The sequence below is a fragment of the Rattus norvegicus genome, chromosome 5 (genome assembly GCF_036323735.1).
Source record: "Rattus norvegicus strain BN/NHsdMcwi chromosome 5, GRCr8, whole genome shotgun sequence".
NCBI lineage: Eukaryota > Metazoa > Chordata > Mammalia > Rodentia > Muridae > Rattus > Rattus norvegicus.
The window spans coordinates 118,759,630-118,775,933 of record NC_086023.1 but is presented as its reverse complement, the minus strand read 5'-3'; the positions used below and the strand labels follow the sequence as shown (position 1 = coordinate 118,775,933).

The 16,304-nt window shown below is 40.5% G+C and overlaps 1 protein-coding gene across 10 annotated transcripts in view; it reads left to right on the top strand.

Annotated features, from left to right (window-relative positions):
- Dock7 (dedicator of cytokinesis 7) overlaps positions 1–16,304 on the top strand; it is a 183,500-nt gene that overhangs the window by 122,429 nt on the left and 44,767 nt on the right. For all 10 annotated transcript variants that reach the window (NM_001415886.1, NM_001415885.1, XM_063287647.1 and 7 more), the window contains 3 exons: positions 1,242–1,381; positions 12,135–12,304; positions 13,890–14,044. In NM_001415886.1, coding sequence (NP_001402815.1) covers positions 1,242–1,381; positions 12,135–12,304; positions 13,890–14,044 — 465 coding nt within the window. The remainder of the gene's footprint in view (positions 1–1,241; positions 1,382–12,134; positions 12,305–13,889; positions 14,045–16,304) is intronic.

Here is a 16,304-nt window from a genome sequence, read left to right as displayed (position 1 = left end):
TTGTTTAAAAAAGTTAAACCATACTTACATAAACTGGAAAAATGGAAAGTCTTAGAGAGCCAGACAGGGCTTTTCACTTCCTCTCTTCAGTACGAATCCTGGATCCACTTTCTGACACATGTCTTCTACCTCCCTAAAGGATGCATTAGCCTTTTGTATTCTTGCTTTGTCTTCTTTTAAAGATGTAGCTCTATGGCCAGAGACAGATTAGTCATAGGTGCCTTTCCTTAAACCTCCTTACTGCATGGCCTTTACCTGTGACATGTCATAGAATTTCTTGAGTTATCTTGTTTACGTTCTTATTTAACTGTGTAATTTTCAGAATTTAGTGACTAACATAGATATCTTAGTTAGGGTTTTATTCCTGTGAAGAGACATTATGACCATGGCAATTCTTATAAAGGAAAACATTTAATTGGGGCTGTTTTACACTTTCAGGTTTAGTCCATTATTGTCATGGCAGAGAGCATTGTAGCATTCAGGCAGACCTGGTTCTGGAGAAGGCTGAGAGTTCTACATCTTGATCTGCAGGCAGCAGAAGGAGACTGTGTGCTACACTGGGCATAGCTTGAGCCTAGGAGAACTCCAGGCATACCCCTCAAGTGACACACCTCCTCCAGTAAAGCCACACCTCCTAATAGTGTCACTCCCTATGTGCCAAGCATCCAAACACATGAGTCTATTGGGGCAGACTTCCTATTCAGACCATCACAATAGACACCTCTGGGGGCCTTTCCTAAAACCTCCGTACTACATGCCATTTACCTGTGAAGTTCTTAGAGAATTTCTTGAATTATCTTGTTTGCTTTCTTGTTTAACTGTGCAATTTTCATATTTTAGTAGCTAACATAGACATACTTTTGGGGGAGGGGCAGAAAATATTATTTATACTTACTTAGAAGTTTTCTCTACAAAAATAGGAAATCTGATGCTGGAGATGTATACACACACACACACACACACACACACACACACACACACACCCTCTGAATGTGGAATATATCTTGGGGGATGTAAGTGTTTGCAGAATCCTGGGCTAGGTCAGTGTTCTGAGTTTGGTAACAAAAGTGAGGAAATCATCATAGTATCCCATACCTAAAGTCAGAGCAGTTACTCTTCTGTGGGCTCTCAGGAGTACCTTTTGTCTGACATATGGCGTCGCATTTCATCTGTTGCAATGCCACACTGTGGATATTTGTAGCACAAATATCAGCAGCTGAGTTCTCCTTTACCTCCAACAGAGCTCTGGATTTTCCACCAATGTGCAGGACCAGAAGATCGCAAATATGTTTGAGTTGTCCTTACCCTTCCGCCAGCAGCATTACCTGGCAGGCCTGGTGTTGACAGAGCTCGCACTCATTTTAGACCCCGATGCTGAAGGGTGAGTACATCTGTGGCACACTGGAGGACGTCCGTCAGGTTTTGGACAGTGGGACTGAGCCTGCTAAGACTTTAATTAATATTACTGCTTCTGTCTTCCCCAAGATCCATGTGCTTGTTATTTCTATATTTCTTACTTTTAGGAATCGTGTTTATGTTTTCTGTAATCTCCTCAGAATATGAGATTTATCAACACAGATGGTCATATATCATGCTTGACACCATAGCATTTTTCTAGTAATGCAAGAAACAGTTGTGTGCATTAGTATATGGATAATTTTTAAAATACAGTGGGCACGGGGCTGGAGAGATGGCTCAGCGGTTAAGAGAGCTGACTGCTCTTCCAGAGGTCCTGAGTTCAACTCCCAACAACCACATGGTGGCTCACAACCATCTGTAATGGTAACTGATGCCCTCATCTGATGTGTCTGAAAACAGTTACATTTACATAAAATAAAGCTTAAAAAAATACAGTAAGTACTTTTCAGTTAAGGAAAATAGACTAATTTTCTTTAATTCCTTGTGAGAAAAATTTATAATTTTCCATCCTACTATGTAGCATTTTATCTTAAAACTTAACCTATCTTTTTAAAAATGTCTGCTGTTAGAGGATTTTTGGAAATTGTTATAAGAAAAGATATCATCTAATGATTTTCATTTATGAAATAACTTGGTATCTTCTGGGATAGCAACCCTTATGGGTGGTACTCATTTTACCAGTTGTGTTAGAAAGTCCATTTGACAGCCTGACATGACACTAACCCAAATTCTTAGCCATAGGATCATGAGCTTGAGGACATCCTGGGCAGCATAACAAGACATCACCTGTTTAAGAACAAAACAGAACAGAGAAGTGGCTTAGTTTCTAAAGTGTGTATCCTGCCCCTCTGGAGGGCCTGAGTCTGGTACCCAGCACGGATGTCAGGGTCTTCACTGCTGCCAGCAGTTAGCTCCGGATGTGTCACCTCTGCTGGTCTCTCAGAAAACCTGCGTTCCTGTGTTCACCCACACACACTCACACACAAATTAAAGTAAAAGATAAATGTTGTAAAAATAAAATTGTATAATCATAATTTATTTGCATTTGGGTAAAAAAAATTTTTTTTGAAATTCTGATCACCTTAAGTTTATTCTAAAGTTAAGTATCATGCAAGAGGTCCAGGAAACAAAAACATATAACCTTAAACAGGTTTTTAATGGATGTTTAATCTGCTTAAGAGATTAAAGAAAAAGTATATTCATAAAATCCTTAGTAATATGTCAGGGATATAGTTCATACTGAAAAACAATTTAAAACGCAAACTCTGCAAATGAAAGATTTGTATTTTACATGTGGAATATTTTTTAAAGAAGTGGTTTTCACCAGAACCGTGGGACTCTGAAGAGGCGTTCTATAGGCTCCATGTAGAAGAGAGGTTTGTGTAGACTCTGTGCCGAGAGAGAAATGTTTAAATGGCTGAGACTCTATACCTGCCAGTTTTGTTTGCAAGCGCGTTCATGGCTTAGCATTTGACAAGAAAGTATAATGTCATTGAAGATAATTAAAGGTGAACATTTTTGAGATGAGAAGATATGCTATAATTTTTCCGAACTTGCTTTCCTTAATAACTGGTGTACCTTAGGCATTGGAGTGATGTTTACTTGGCCAAAGTCATCTGATATGTCCTCAAGGAATTAAATCAGGCCAGGTTGGAGGGGGCCACAGTGCACCTGGGGCTTTGACGGTTTTATTGAAAGCAGTCGGTCTCTTTATAAATAATATAATGGCTGTTTTCAGGATCAATCTAGTTGTAGCTGCCAGGATACAACGATGTTTGCATGTTATACAAAGTACACAAGATTAAATGTCTACTAATTGTCTTGTCAAGCACCTGTGCTTCCTTGACTTCCAAGGGAACATACAGAGAAGCACAAAGAGGCCTGTATGCTTCACTGCTTGAGGGAGTGCCTCATTCTCTCAGGAACTGGAAGGCACAGTGTGCCCCAGGCGCCATGGACTCCAACCTGAAAAGCCTATGACACATGCCTCTGAAGGCAGCTCGGCCAAGCCAACTCCATGGTTCCTTGCAAGTTATATTCCCAGTGTTTTTGCTTGTTCAGGATGGCTTTAGTTATAAGAAACTGAATTTTTTTTCTTCAAACTGACTTTATTCATATCAGAAAGAGCATTCAGTCACTTACTGATTTTACCGTGTTCACCCTGAAGGAATAGTCACCTCTACTTTGACTGCAGGATAGTTTCCACAGATTTAGGATCATTTTATATGGCTCACAGGAGACAGGGTAAAGGAATTCCTTTTTCCTTGCAAGTGTAAATCTTTTCCTTAGGCTGATTAGGGTCAGCTAGCTATTCTGATGGATCTAGTCCCCAGAGTTGTGCAGGTTGCTGGATGGATTAAGTTACATGACCTTACACCAAACATGGATTGTTTGCTACAACACACATGATGATGATATGCTATACTCTAAAAACTGAGTTGCTAAGCAGTGTCGGGGTTCTCTGTTGAAGAACGTTATGAATTAATGAAAGGTTGTTTCATGCAGACTGTCACAATGACCTTGCTCACTTGCCATTTGAGGCCACTGGTTTAGCTAGAGTCTGATGCTGACATGAGACAGAGCTTCTGAGCCATAGGGGAAGAGACTTTTAGTTGAATTAGGATGAAGGACTGGGAAATGCATGCTGTCTAGGTTTCAGAAGTGTCTTATATACAGGGTACACAATTTTTATAATAATGTTTCTTTTCCATGTCAATACTCAATTCTATTAAGATGGTTTTTATATCTAATAATATAAGGATTATAAAGGAATCCATTACGGACTGTAGGAAGATTTCATTGGGTCTGGTGAATGAGTGTGCTTACTGTCACTGTTGTGCTCACATTGGAGCCCGTGTGCTACAAATGCGGAGAGCACCCTGGCGTACAGCCCCAGCTTTTATTGTTTGTTTCATCATTTTCTTCTTCTTTCCTGCGCCCACTCCATTAGCAAATTCTGCAGCTCTCCAAGATATATCCAAGTTCAATCACTTTTTTTCCAGCCTTGTTTCTGCTGGAGCTAATTATGCCACCTTCTTATGTCTCTAAAATCATATAGACACAATAGCCTAAATAGTCTTTTAAGATTATGCCATGGCCTTGCTTAAAATTATCCTCCCCTCCCTTCTTGTAACTTAAATACCACTTACAGTAAAACCCAGACTTTTGATAATAGTCCTCAAAGCCCTGCCTTGCTATTGTCTGTTTCTTAAATGTACCAAGTTCATTCATACATTTAAGCCTTGACACTTGTATTTTTCTCCACCCAAAGTAGTGTTTGAGTGACCCAGGGTCTTCACATAATCATTCCTGCCTATAGTTTCTCAGGTCTTCTCTCAAAGCAGAATATTCCTGTTGAGGCTCTCATTGCCTGCTAACATATAGTCCTATTGTCTTTTGCAGTCGTGCTTAGCCATGCAGCCCTGTTTTCTCTTCTTCAAAGTGCTTCCCTGAGTTTATGATAACTTCATTAGAGTAGAATAGAGAGAAGACATCTGTGTGTCCTGCTCAGTTTTGCATTCCTTGAGCTTTAAATTTGTCTAAGGTTCTCCTAGTACCTGGAGTCTCATTCTTCTAAGTGTCTATCTCTTGAATGACCCTGAGATGGCCATATACCTCTGTATGGTCTTACAGGTCTAGACAAAGATACTGTGCAAGATTCACTGACAGATCCATTAGGGGCGTGCTTGTTCTTTGACTACATCTGCTTGTTAAGTAATGAGAATCATTCCGTGATCAGCAGTGAGATGTTCTGTAATTAGCCAAAAATATAATTGTTACAAACTTCCCTTACAGCTAGAAAGTTGACCAAGAAACAGTCTAATAGAGGCAAGATCTTCTGTTAGAATCTGTTGTTCTAGCTTTCCATTGCTGTGATAAAATGTCATAACCAAAAACGTCTTGGAAAAGAAAGGGCTTATTTGGCTCCATGTCCAGATCATAATCCATGATGAATGGAAGTCAGGCCAGGAACTCAGAGCAGGAACATGGAGGCAGGAACTGACACAGAGGGCATGAAGGAGTGCTGCCTACAGATTTATTCTATAGCGTGCTCAGTTTGCTTTTTTTTTATTTATTTTTTTTATGGCACCCAGAGCCACCAGCCCAGGGGTGGCACCTGCTTCAGTGATCTGAGTCTTCTCACATCAATCATAAATTGGGAAAAATGCCCCACAGACATGCCTGCAAGCCATTCTGATGGAGGCATTTTCTCAGTTGAGATTCACTCTACTCAGAAGACTCTTGTTTGTGCCATGTTAACAAAAACTAACCAACATAACTGTACTGAGATTAAATGTTAATTTTGTAGACATAGCTTTTTGGAAGATGAGAAGATCTATTCTTTTACATTTCTGTCTTTAATATGGCAAAAACAATTTTGTGTGTGTGTGTGTGTGTGTGTGTGTGTGTGTGTGTGTGTGTCTTTTTCTCTGGTTAAAGTAAACTTAAGCACAAGCGCAGCTCTTAATTCAGGCAGCAAGAAATAGGAGCTGGAGCAGTAGCTCAGCGGGAGCATTTGTGTGTGGCATGCTCGGCACTCTGGACTCAGGCATCAGCATTTAGTGTTGTATAATTATGTATAATACTTTCATGTGATTAAGTAATAAAATGCATGAAATGGCTTCCTGAAAACAGAGTTTAGACAGGGTGGAGTCAGGGTGTGGCAGCTGCTGAGAGGGTTGGAGTGCCTGTCCAGGCATGAGAGTCATCATGGTGAGAATGGAAACAGCTGAGGCCCAAAAGCTGGACCTGGGAATCCCCTCTCTCAAGCTAATTAAGTGCAGCAGGAAACACATTGGTGGGGGCAGGAGTGGGGGTGAAGGGGTGAGTTTGGGGGGTGCAAAAGTAGGAGAGAAGCTTGTTGGGAAGAAGGGTATGTATGTGAAGCAGGGGTTGAACCTGTAAAAGAATCAGCATTTGTATTGACCTCTTGGAGAGTATGCAAACAGTGGGGGCAGTTGGGAGAGCAGCAAGCAGGGAGTCAGGAGTGAGGACTGAAAGGAGCCTATGAATGTGGTTTCGACAGTGTTTGAGTGTACACTTTATGAATAAACGTATAATTAAAATTAAGATCAGCTTTCAAACTAGGAAAGGCAAGACTTGTTTGAGGCAAGAATTAGGTCAGGATGATCATTGACAGTGTTGAAGGGAGGTGAGCTTCACTGGCAACATGGGCAGAGCATTTTCTGGGAGAAATATAACATTTTCTGAGACCAAAAACAAAAAGAAAAAGATTGTTTCTTGGGTGTCTTGGGAATTAATTGCTGTGATGAAGCACCATGACCAGAGGAAGTTGGAAGGAAAGGGTTTATTTGGCTTACACTTCCAGGTCACAATCCATCATTAGAGGAAGTCAGGACAGAAACTCAAGCAAGGCTGGAACCTGGAGGCAGGACCTGATGCAGAGGCCAGGGAGGGTGCTGCTTACTGGCTTGCTTCCCCTAGCTTGCTCAGCCTGCTTTCTTTTCTTTTTTTTTTTTTTTTTTTTTTTTTTGGTTCTTTTTTTCGGAGCTGGGGACCGAACCCAGGGCCTTGCGCTTCCTAGGTAAGCACTCTACCACTGAGCTAAATCCCCAGCCCCTCAGCCTGCTTTCTTATAGAACCCACTCATCCACACTCATGACTCATCTACACACTCATGACTCACTCATCCACACTCATAACTCATCTACACACTCATGACTCACTCATACACACTCATAACTCATCTACACACTCATGACTCACTCATACACACTCATAACTCATCTACACACTCATGACTCACTCATCCACACTCATGACTCATCTACACACTCATGACTCACTCATCCACACTCATAACTCACTCATACACACTCATGACTCTACACACACACTCATGACTCATCTACACACACTCATGACTCACTCATCCACACTCATGACTCATCTACACACTCATGACTCACTCATACACACTCATGACTCATCTACACACTCATGACTCATCTACACACTCATGACTCACTCATCCACACTCATGACTCATCCACACACTCATGACTCACTCATCCACACTCATGACTCATCCACACACTCATGACTCACTCATCCACACTCATGACTCATCTACACACACTCATGACTCACTCATACACACTCATGACTCATCTACACACTCATGACTCACTCATCCACACTCATGACTCATCTACACACTCATGACTCACTCATCCACACTCATGACTCATCTACACACTCATGACTCACTCATCCACACTCATAACTCATCTACACACCCATGACCCACTCATCCACACTCATGACTCATCTACACACTCATGACTCACTCATACACACTCATAACTCACTCATACACACTCATGACTCTACACACACACTCATGACTCATCTACACACACTCATGACTCACTCATCCACACTCATAACTCACTCATACACACTCATGACTCTACACACACACTCATGACTCATCTACACACACTCATGACTCACTCATCCACACTCATGACTCATCTACACACACTCATGACTCACTCATACACACTCATGACTCATCTACACACTCATGACTCACTCATCCACACTCATAACTCATCTACACACTCATGACTCACTCATCCACACTCATGACTCATCTACACACTCATGACTCACTCATCCACACTCATAACTCATCTACACACTCATGACCCACTCATCCACACTCATGACTCATCTACACACTCATGACTCACACGCACACATGCACATGTGCCTTACACATACAGGGTCTTTACATGTGCATGCAAAGAGTTGTACATATACAACTCTTGTTGTGCCAAGTATATAAACAGAATAAAAACAGGAAGTAATGCTTTTCGTAAGTGTGAACAGTATGCAGCATGTAACATTAGGTCCACACACACAATTATAGACTGTTTTTATTGGCAGAAATGAAGCTCTGTAGCCAATAAGCACCCCCAGTCTCTGTTGGATGACCCTGCTCTGTCTTTTCTGTGGCTTTTTGTATCTCATAGGTATTCGATGCCTTGGAGGAACAGAGTCACGGAGTATTTGCCTTTCTTTAAATAGCCTATTTCACTTGGCATATTTTCTTCACAGTTCTACTTCAGAATTGTTACTTCAGAGCCAGTGAGATGGCTCAGCAGATAAAGTGGATGCCATGTAAGCTGATGACCTAAGTCCAGGCCCCAGCACCCACCCACAAAAAGGTGTAAGGAAAGCTGACATCAGAAATTTGTCCTCCAACCTCCACACATGCACCGAGGCACATCTGCAGCCCCCATTTCATTACACATAATAACAATGTTTAAATTTTTCTTGAAGTTGGTACTGTGTGTGCTCTTGTGTTCCTTATCAATCGAAGCACTAATAGACTTAATCAAACAGTTTACTTTACCCTTAAGTGATTGAGTGCTTCCTTTCCTACCATATTTACTTTATACTATTTTCAAATTTTTGCATTTTAAATAATGTAAAGTGAACTTTACAGGAATAAATATACAAAAATATAGCTGGCAACTGGGTGTGGTGGCATACACCTTTAATCCCAGCACTCAGGATTCAGAGACAGGTTGATGTCTATGAGTTTGAGGCCAGCCCACTCTAAAGAGTGAGTTCTAGAATAAACAAACTGAAAGAACAAAACCACATGATCATTTCATTAGATGCTGAGAAAGCATTTGACAAAATTCAACACCCCTTCATGATAAAAGTCCTGGAAAGAATAGGAATTCAAGGCCCATACCTAAACATAGTAAAAGCCATATACAGCAAACAAGTTGCTAACATTAAACTAAATGGAGAGAAACTTGAAGCAATCACACTAAAATCAGGGACTAGACAAGGCTGCCCACTCTCTCCCTACTTATTCAATATAGTTCTTGAAGTTCTAGCCAGAGCAATCAGACAACAAAAGGAGGTCAAGGGGATACAGATCGGAAAAGAAGAAGTCAAAATATCACTATTTGCAGATGATATGATAGTATATTTAAGCGATCCCAAAAGTTCCACCAGAGAACTACTAAAGCTGATCAACAACTTCAGCAAAGTGGCTGGGTATAAAATTAACTCAAATAAATCAGTAGCCTTCCTCTACACAAAAGAGAAACAAGCCGAGAAAGAAATTAGGGAAACGACACCCTTCATAATAGACCCAAATAATATAAAGTACCTCGGTGTGACTTTAACCAAGCAAGTAAAAGATTTGTATAATAAGAACTTCAAGACTCTGAAGAAAGAAATTGAAGAAGACCTCAGAAGATGGAAAGATCTCCCATGCTCATGGATTGGCAGGATTGAAATAGTAAAAATGGCCATTTTAAGAGTTGGGGATTTAGCTCAGTGGTAGAGTGCTTGCCTAGCAAACGGAAGGCCCTGGGTTCGGTCCCCAGCTCCAAAAAAAAAAAGAAAAGAAAAAAGAAAAAAATGGCCATTTTACCAAAAGCGATCTACAGATTCAATGCAATCCCCATCAAAATACCAATCCATTTCTTCAAAGAGTTAGACAGAACAGTTTGCAAATTCATCTGGAATAACAAAAAACCCAGGATAGCTAAAACTATCCTCAACAATAAAAGGACTTCAGGGGGAATCACTATCCCTGAACTCAAGCAGTATTACAGAGCAATAGTGATAAAAACTGCATGGTATTGGTACAGAGACAGACAGATAGACCATTGGAACAGAATTGAAGACCCAGAAATGAACCCACACACCTATGGGCACTTGATTTTTGACAAAGGAGCCAAAACCATCCAATGGAAAAAGTTAGCATTTTCAGCAAATGGTGCTGGTTCAACTGGAGGTCAACATGTAGAAGAATGCAGATCGATCCATGCTTATCACCCTGTACAAAGCTTAAGTCCAAGTGGATCAAGGACCTCCACATCAAACCAGATACACTCAAACTAATAGAAGAAACACTAGGGCAGCATCTGAAACACATGGGCACTGGAAAAAATTTCCTGAACAAAACACCAATGGCTTACACTCTAAGATCAAGAATCGACAAATGGGATCTCATAAAACTGCAAAGCTTCTGTAAGGCAAAGGACACTGTGGTTAGGACAAAATGGCAACCAACAGATTGGGAAAAGATCTTTACCAATCCTACAACAGATAGAGGCCTTATATCCAAAATATACAAAAAACTCAAGAAGTTAGACCGCAGGGAGACAAATAACCCTATTAAAAAATGGGGTTCAGAGCTAAACAAACAATTCACAGCTGAGGAATGCCGAATGGCTGAGAAACACCTAAAGAAATGTTCAACATCTTTAGTCATAAGGGAAATGCAAATCAAAACAACCCTGAGATTTCACCTCACACCAGTGAGAATGGCTAAGATCAAAAACTCAGGGGACAGCAAATGCTGGCGAGGATGTGGAGAAAGAGGAACACTCCTCCATTGTTGGTGGGATTGCAGACTGGTACAACCATTCTGGAAATCAGTCTGGAGGTTCCTCAGAAAATTGGACATTGAACTGCCTGAAGATCCAGCTATACCTCTCTTGGGCATATACCCAAAAGATGCCCCAACATATAAAAAAGACACTTGCTCCACTATGTTCATAGCAGCCTTATTTATAATAGCCAGAAGCTGGAAAGAACCCAGATGCCCTTCAACAGAGGAATGGATACAGAAAATGTGGTATATCTACACAATGGAATATTACTCAGTTATCAAAAACAATGCCTTTATGAAATTCATAGACAAATGGTTGGAAGTGGAAAATATCCTGAGTGAGGTAACCCAATCACAGAAAAACACACATGGTATGCACTCATTGATAAGTGGCTATTAGCCCAAATGCTTGAATTACCCTAGATGCCTAGAACACATGAAACTCAAGATCGATGATCAAAATGTGAGTGCTTCACTCCTTCTTTAAAAGGGGAGCAAGAATACCCTTGGCAGGGAATAGAGAGGCAAAGATTAAAACAGAGACAGAAGGAACACCCATTCAGAGCCTGCCCCACATGTGGCCCATACATATACAGCCATCCAATTAGACAAGATGGATGAAGCAAAGAAGTGCAGGCAGACAGGAGCCGGATGTAGATCTCTCCTGAGAGACACAGCCAGAATACAGCAAATACAGAGGCAAATGCCAGCAGCAAACCACTGAACTGAGAATAGGACCCCCGTTGAAGGAATCAGAGAAAGAACTGGAAGAGCTTGAAGGGGCTCGAGACCCCTTATGAACAACAATGCCAAGCAACTAGAGTTTCCAGGGACTAAGCCACTACCTAAAGACTATACATGGACTGACCCTGGACTCTGACCTCATAGGTAGCAATGAATATCCTAGTAAGATCACCAGTGTAAGGGGAAGCCCTGGGTCCTGCTAAGGCTGAACCCCCAGTGAATGTGATTGTTGGGGGGAGGGCGGCAATGGGGGGAGGATGGGGAGGGGAACACCCATAAAGAAGAGGAGGGGGAGGGGTTAGGGAGATGTTTGCCAGGAAACTGGGAAAGGGAATAACAATCTAAATGTAAATAAGAAATACCCAGTTAATAAAAAAAAAAAAAAAAAAAGAGTGCTAGGATAGCCAGGGTTATACAAAGAAATTCTGTGTGGAGCACCCTCACCTCCAAAAAATTATATCTGGCATAAGTTAAGGAATTAAGAAAGGTTGATTGAGAGCCTTCCCTTAGTGTTCGTTTTGACGAGATTTAATCTCTGTGACTCATTGCTTCTCCTCGTTCATCTCTCCCTTTTAAATAGACTGTTTGGGTTGCATAAGAAAGTCATCAACATGGTACACAACTTACTGTCCAGTCACGACTCTGACCCACGGTACTCTGACCCTCAGATAAAGGCTCGGGTGGCCATGTTGTACCTTCCTCTGATTGGTATTATCATGGAAACTGTGCCTCAGCTGTATGATTTTACAGGTATGTAATGTAATTAACGTAGTTCTCAAAGCTTGTTATCTCCAAGTTGTAGAAAATGTTTTTAGGCTAACAGATATTAAGGAGATACATCCTAGGGCTGGAGAGAGGCTCAGTGATTAAATGCACTGGCTGCTCTTGCAAAGGACTCCAGTTTGATTCCCAGTACTCACATGGTGTCTCACAACCAGTGACTCCAGTTCTAGGGGATCCTCTAGTACACTCTTCTGGCTTCTGCAGGTACCAAGCATATGCAGGGTATACATTCATGCAGGCAAAACACCCATACAGAGAATAATATGAAATAATTTTTAAGTTATTTTTAAAATGTACTCCTGTAAAAATAAAATGTAAATAATCATGTTTAAACAATGCTGTTAAAAAACTTTTAAGTATTTGAGGAGATTCATTGTGAAATTCTCTTAAGACGATTTTAGGATGAATTTTAAATTGAGTGTGTAGCAGTTTGCACCCACCTTTTAGAAAACAGATATGTTTATATGCATGTATATTATGCATACAAGTCAAGAGAGAATAGTTCTTGACCTGCGTCTACTACCCTCATCACCAGCTTTATTCATAGAGATGTGTAACTGAAATTAATGTGCACCTGCACAAGAATTATGTTTATTCCAAGTTAGCATGTTGAGACTTACCTGTTCCTTAAAAACTGGAACCTACAGTTTTGTTCGTCTTGTTTGACTATTTATAAAGTACGTAAAGGCACAGTTTGGATTGTAACAGTATCCTGTTAACTAACAGTTAGCCTGATAAAGTGCTTCTGCTTTAATGAAGCCAAAAACATTTCCTGGATACCTGATAATATTAGGAAATAACTCTGTCACTTAAGAGCCTGGTGAAGTATCACTTCCCGGGGTTTGGGTCACCGAATTGTTTCCTGCATGTAGGCAGAAATGTTCATGAAGTTAGATTTTTCTTTGTAACTACCCAGTTCAGGTATCCAATTAAAAAGTACTACACCAGAAATGAGTTAATCTTTAAATGTTTAAAAAGAAATGAATCTTGATAAAAATTGATAGTCTTAAAAAAATAGGGATTTAAAGAGAAAGTTTTAAGATTTGCTATCATTTGAAAAATGTACATAATTTAGAAATTATATGATGAATCATAAAATATAGATGATAGTCTTTAAAAAGCTGTTTCTACCATAGTGTATATAAATCTATTATGAAAAAATAAAATTTATTTTAAAAGTAGACACAGTATGTATACATGGCAGCACTCACAGTTAAAAGACATAAATAAATATAAATGCAGCATTTAAACAACAGCATCAGTTAGTTCTGGCACATTCTGTACTATATTTACATTACCATAGTAACTATATAGCTGCTTCCTGTGGCTATTACAGTGAGCTAATGTGTCAAGAGTTCTCACTGTTACTGGTGGTGTAGTGTCCGTAAGGCTACCAGTCAACCAGAGGATCAGTAGTTGAGGCTGGGGAGAGAGTAAAAATCAGTGTGGGTTGCTGGTTCTGGGAGTTGTAACCTGTGTTGTCCAAGAGTCAGCTCCATGTGTAATTTGGACTCTTAGCTGACCTAAACTTTCCCTTCTTTTCCCCTTTCAGAAACACACAACCAGCGAGGAAGACCGATTTGCATAGCCCCCGATGATTATGACAGTGAGAGTGGGAGCATGATAAGCCAGACCGTTGCCATGGCAATTGCAGGAACATCTGTCCCTCAGCTCACAAGACCTGGCAGTTTTCTCCTCACATCAACGGTAAAATGAACCTCATAAAAAAATCGGGGTTACAGGGCTGGGATTTAGCTCAATGGTAGAGCGCTTGCCTAGCAAGCGCAAGGCCCTGGGTTCGGTCCCCAGCTCCGAAAAAGAGAAAAAAAAATTGGGGTTTTGTTTTGTTTTTCTAGACTATCAGATATATACAAAGTGGTCCATTGCTGAGGCTGATGTAGTAACTGGTGCAGAGGTATTCTGAGCTCTGCGAAAACAATAATTAATTTTTCCAGAATATTATGTGCCATGTATGAAGTTGTTTGAAAATTGTTATCTGTGAGGCATACAGGATGCAGCCCTGTGTTTTGTCATTCAGAACTTTATAAAGTACCTTATTTTATGTAGTTCTTTTCCTTCATTTTTACAACCCACTTTATTAGCTGTAAGAAAGACTGTCATTAATGAGTATTCTTTCAGTTGCGTGCCTTTGAAGTTAAGCAGGTACCCTGTGAAGATCTCCCAGAGCAAGGTGTGTGTGTGTGTGGGGGGGGGGGTATGGAGGTAGGAGGAAGACAAACCATCATGGAGCCAGTGTCCACTCTAAAAAGCTTCAAGTTACTTCTTTCAGAAAGTGCAGTAAAATATAAGGGCATTGCCGTGTTTGCCAGTTTTTTAACAGCTTTATATGTTTCAAGTAGACTGTACAGTTTAATGGTTTTAGTTCATTCTAACGCTGTGCAGCTTTCTCCACACAGTAACTTTGGTAACATTTCTGTCTTCCCAAAAAGATCCTGTATCTTCGATCCTGTATTTCTAGCAAGCCCAGAAAAACAATGGCTAACCCACCTTCCCTCCTGTACTTATGTGTCCTGTCCATTTCCTGTCAAACTGTGTGCTGCGTTACCTGTGGTCCCTTCCTGTCACTCGCCAGGCATGGTTTTAAGATGTCTCCATTCGTTTAGCAGCATATCTCTCTGGTTCTTTTCTTATTTAAAGTACCAAATAATATGACATTCTGATGATAGACCTGCATTTTGTTTCTCTGTGTTTAGTTGGTCAACATTTAGATACTCCTGCTTTTCACTCGGCTATGAGGAATAATAAATGCCGTAGTGAGTACTTGAGTGTAAGTCTTTCTGTATCGCTCTTGGGTAGAAACCTTGGAGTGGATTTGCTGGGCATCTCTGCAGTCCAGTCAACATTTTGAGAAGCTAAGCCCTTCTTAAACGTCTTGAGCATCCCAGTAAATTCTCATTGTCACACCCTCTTTCTTTGGAGAAAGGGCTGTTCACATCCTTTCTTGTTATGGAATTTGAAGAGTTCTTCATATATACAGATAGATACATGATGTGAGAGTTCTTCCCTTTTCTGTGGATTATCTTTTCTGTTCATGATGATAGTGTCTAAAATGCAACATTTGGGGTTATTTTGTTTGTAGAAAATTCCTAAAATTGGTGCTGTTCTTAATCTTTTATCATAACTATCCATCTACCCAGCTGCCTTTCAAAGGCTGAGCCGTGTACTTACTGTAAAGTCTATCTATGATGTTTTCAGGTGACAGACCTACCTGTCCTTTCCCAAGTATGAGTTCTTATTCCTAAAATTCAGAAATAGTATAGGTTAAAATTATTTGTAGACAAATCATTAGAGTACTAGAAAGTCCAAAACAGTTTTTGTGGGACACTAAAAAAGCTGAATTCTTTTCAAAGGTGTGAATTAGATTGTTTCAGCCAGGTGTATCAAAATACAAAAATTAGTAATTTTGATGAGTTCCAGTTAATTGATTTTTCTTCTGTAGTATGCTTTTGGTGAAAATCCCATGTAGAAAAATGTGTAAAGTGCACTACAGAGTCTAGCCCTAAGCCAAGCCTCATGGCCCATGTGTGTAGTCCCAGCAGTCAGTTGGGACCTAGAATCAGGCGTTTGAAGGTTAGCTTGCTCCCTGTTGTTTGTTTCCCACGAGTGGTCATTCTGACTAGTCTCCAGTCCTCAGCATCTGTAGGAAAGGTGTCAACATTTCTCTGTTAGTGTTCTGTGCTAACGAGCCTGTCCCAGCCCCACAGCAGGTGGCTTACAACCTCCTGTCACTCAGTTTAAGGGCATAAGGGCGTGTGCTTGGTATGTAGACCAGACTGGACTTGAACTCACAGAGCTGCCTGCCCCTGCCTCCTGAGTATAGAGATTAAGGGCATCAGCCACCACTAAATATCTCGTTTTCGTTAATTATTACAACAGCCATGACATTTGTGCTCTTAAGTAACTGTGCCTGTAATCTTCCTCTGAATGTTCTTTCCAGGCTGTAGAT